General features: G+C 62.2%; 1 protein-coding gene across 1 annotated transcript in view; it reads left to right on the top strand.

Moving 5' to 3' along the window:
- Window positions 1–1333, top strand: part of TMEM198 (transmembrane protein 198) — a 1886-nt gene extending 553 nt beyond the window's left edge. The window contains 3 exon segments of the mRNA XM_010163729.1: window positions 1–309; window positions 518–717; window positions 1187–1333. The exon segment at window positions 1–309 is cut by the window's left edge and continues 16 nt beyond it. Of these exon segments, the coding sequence (XP_010162031.1) occupies window positions 1–309; window positions 518–717; window positions 1187–1333 (656 nt within the window).
- The last annotated feature ends 123 nt before the right edge of the window (window positions 1334–1456 follow it).

Below are 1456 nucleotides of genomic sequence, written 5' to 3'. Positions count from 1 at the left end.
CAGTGTGGATCCCCATCGCGCTTCTCCTGGGCGTGGGGATGCTCTTTGCCGTCCTCACCCTGCAGTGGCAGGGCTTTTTCACCACCCTCTCCACCGCTGTCTTCGGCAGTGCCATCATGACTGTCACTGTCGACTACTTCATTGAGCTCTTCCTCCTGGTGCAGTACATCTATGAGCGCATCAAGGTGGCCCCTGCTCGCCCCGTGTGCTGGTACAGCTGGGTCATCCTGGGTGTCTGGCCACTCCTCACCATGCTGGGTGTCCTGGTCCAGTGGAAGGTCACAGCTGAGGGCTACTCCCACACTGAAGGTGTGTGGGGACTGGAGGAGATGGATGTGCGGCATGGCGTGGGTGCAGGAGCTGGGGGGCTGGGTTTGCATGCACAGATAAGGGGTTTGGGACTCTATGGGGGCACAGCACTCAAGGGGAAGCCTGGGTGTGCAAAGCCAGGGCTGGTTCGGGTGCAGGGAGGATTTTGGGGTGCTCTCCACCACTCACAGGCCCCTTTTCCCTGCAGTGATCATCAGCCGGCAGCAACGCCGCGTGCAGCTGATGCGAATCAAGCAGCGGGAGGACCGAAAGGAGAAAAAGAAGAAGCGGAGACCTCACCACCCACCACCCCACCAGCACTTTTTTTACAAAGCCCACCCGCCCGAGCCCGCCTACCGCCGCAAACCCAACCCTGTGCGCCGCTTTGATGGGGATGTACTCTCCCCCGTGAGTCCCGTGCCCAGGGTAGAGATCTCCCCTGGCTTCCATGGCCCTTCCTTCTCCACGTGGGTGGGCTAGGGTGCGGAGAGGGCAGAGGTGCCCGGGTGCTGCCAGCATCTGAGCTCCTCAAGGGACAAGGCTGTGGCATCCTGAGGGCTGGGCAGCTTAGTGGGGCTGAGGCTGGGATGTTCCCACCACTTCAGCCTTTGCAAGCAAATGGTAAACCGGTGGCCAAAGGTGCTATGGCCGCAGTAAAAACAGGTGGTGGGCAAGGTGTGAAGCGTGCGCCCAGGGACGGGACGGGGCTATGCACCCTGCTGCGGCCAGTTCCTGGAGAGGCTGATTGCTGGGGTGGGTGGGATTGCACAGGGCAGGTTCTGGGGGGCTGCTGCAGAGCTTCAGTTGGGATGGGATGGGATGGAGTGTGCCAGGAACAGAGGCCCCCTCACTTTCTGTCCACCTCTCTCTCAAGCAGAGCTACATCCAGAGTTTTCGAGAGCGGCAGACGGGACCGTCCCTGAACAGCCTCAGTGCCACTTCCCACGCTGTGGTGGACCTGGACTATGACTGCAGCTCCACTGTGCCCCTCACCACGGGCTCCGGCCCCGCCGTGCGGGTATAAGCCAACCCAGTGACCTCGAGCAACACCAGCACCCCAGCCTGCTCTGACAGACCCTCTGGGACAGGTGGGGCTGTGCCCTCGGCCCCGAGTGGCCACACGTGCCTCGGGGCTGCAGATGGACAC

This window comes from Antrostomus carolinensis, unplaced genomic scaffold (assembly GCF_000700745.2).
Source record: "Antrostomus carolinensis isolate BGI_N321 unplaced genomic scaffold, ASM70074v2 scaffold33272, whole genome shotgun sequence".
In the NCBI taxonomy this organism is placed as follows: domain Eukaryota; kingdom Metazoa; phylum Chordata; class Aves; order Caprimulgiformes; family Caprimulgidae; genus Antrostomus; species Antrostomus carolinensis.
Note: the sequence above shows the minus strand (reverse complement) of the source record. Positions and strands in the feature narration are given on the sequence as shown.